The following is a 2,084-nucleotide window of genomic DNA, read 5'->3' as shown; positions in this document are numbered from 1 at the left end:
AAGTCTCCAAGTACCTCAGTGACCCAGCAAGAAAATAATAAAGAAATTACCAGTGAGGAAGTAGCGGAAACTGTGGAATGTAAGAGTTTACAACCAGTGAAAGAAGGCTATGGTACAGAAAGTAGGAAACAGTTGGTGTTCAACTTTTCACCTCCAGCTCAAGAATATGAAATGGATATGAACACCATTACTGAAGAAGAAAAGAAAGTGCATTTTGAGTACTTTGACAGCAGAGGTGTCAAGACGCCCGAGAGGTATTTGAAGATTCGGAACTACTTGCTGGGTTTTTGGAAGCAAGTGAAACCAAAATATGTTAGAAAAACAGCAGTTCGTGCGGGTCTGAAGAACTGTGGTGATGTAAATTCCATTGGGAAAGTGCACGAGTACCTTGAGAAAATTGGAGCAATAAATTTTGGGTGTCCAGAGAGTAATTATGGCACTCCTTTAATTGTTGGAGTGAAACAGAAAGAAAAGGTAGCCATTCCGAGCAAACCGGTGACCAAAGTAGACAGATCGGAAGTGACGCGCCAGAAGCAGAAAAAGAAGTGGGACGTTTCCATGAGTGAAGGAGGAGGCCTTACCATCAGCCATGACGAATCTGGGGCAATTGTCGACGCCTGTCATATCCCTGAGGCTCCTCGGAATAGGGCCAGTCTGGGAGCTGGGAGGAGTGGAGGCCGGCTTGAGCAGTTTAAGCTCGTCCGCTGTTTGGAACACGACCCAGATACACCAGCTCCATTCTCTGTTGTCATGCATGCACATGCGCTTATTACTCTTGATATTCACGCTCACACTTCCTTAGCAGAAGTAATGGGTTTGTTAGGTGGATATTATGATCCGGCCGCCCATATGTTGCATGTGACAGTTGCAGTCCCCACGAAGGCTGTGAGCTCAGGTGTGGAATGTGACATGTGTCCTGTGTCGCAGAGTGCGGCCTGCACCGCCATACATGAAGGTGGAGTGCAGGTTGTAGGCTGGTATCACTCCCACCCGACTTTCCCGCCCAACCCCTCGGTGCAGGACGTAGAAACCCAGTCTCAGATGCAGCAGTGGTTCGCCCGCCAAGATGCCCCATTCCTTGGCATTATTGTGAGTCCCTATTGCCCCACCAACCGGAGTGAGGCTTCTCAGATCAGATGTATCGTGCTAGACAAACCGCCCCACGAAAATGCTGGCAACGCGGAAGGAGGAGCAGCAGCACCGCTGTCCGGGACGCCGTACAAACTCTCGTGGTCCGTCAGCGAAGTGATTCCAGGGGCGTGGGGGGAAGTGTGCCAGGGCATCAGGCTAGTGGTCGGCGGCGCGAGAGAGGACGGGATGGCTGTCGAGTGGCGGGGGGAATGGCGGGGACAAGTGACCAACTGGGAGAAGGCGATAGCGTCCCTCAAACACCATCTACCTCCTCATCTGTATGGGCCGCTGCAGGCCGTGCGCACTACCTTCCTCGCTGCTGTGAGAGAGTATATGGATAGCTAGTTTTGCGATTGGCTTTAGAATAGTGTGAGTCGCGTCTGTTCTCGATTATGTGATGGCTTCGTTATATATATAAGATGATGACACACTTCACATCTTCCTTGCGATATGTTACAAGACACTCAACAGGAGTTACCAAATACAGTATGTGATGTAATGTATATTTACATTCAAAGGGAATTGTTGTTTAATTTCACTTCGTTCTACAAGTAAGCTTGAAATTTGTATATACAGAATTTTATGTACCTGATATTGTCAATAAATATACTAATCAGCAGTTGTAGTGTACTTTTTGTAAAAGAAAATTTTTATATTTATGACCAGCACTGTATGGAAAATTTGAAACTATAATCGATGAATCAGTGTGAATGGACACATTCAAATCAGAGCAACATTCGACATAATAGTACACAGTTCGGGCAGTAATATGAATGCTAGAACTACAACGTTGGTGAATAAAGTACATATATTGCTATTGCGTTGGTGTTACCTCTCCAATTCAAATAATTCTTATCCCCCAACCCTTTACCAAATGCTGCGACGTCTTCAATATATCCCCACGTGTTTATTTTGTCTATCTGCCTGAACATCTATCACCTTTTCAGTCAGCA

General features: G+C 46.3%; 1 protein-coding gene across 1 annotated transcript in view; it reads left to right on the top strand.

The window, feature by feature from the left end:
- LOC119587390 (histone H2A deubiquitinase MYSM1-like) overlaps positions 1–1,750 on the top strand; it is a gene marked incomplete in the record, with an annotated part of 3,476 nt that extends 1,726 nt beyond the window's left edge. The window contains 1 exon segment of the mRNA XM_037936132.1: positions 1–1,750. Coding sequence (XP_037792060.1) covers positions 1–1,476 — 1,476 coding nt within the window.
- Positions 1,751–2,084: the final 334 nt, after the last annotated feature.

The sequence above is a fragment of the Penaeus monodon genome, chromosome 22 (genome assembly GCF_015228065.2).
Source record: "Penaeus monodon isolate SGIC_2016 chromosome 22, NSTDA_Pmon_1, whole genome shotgun sequence".
Lineage (NCBI taxonomy): Eukaryota > Metazoa > Arthropoda > Malacostraca > Decapoda > Penaeidae > Penaeus > Penaeus monodon.
The sequence above is the reverse complement of the archived record's forward strand: the minus strand, read 5'-3'. Positions and strand labels throughout refer to the sequence as shown.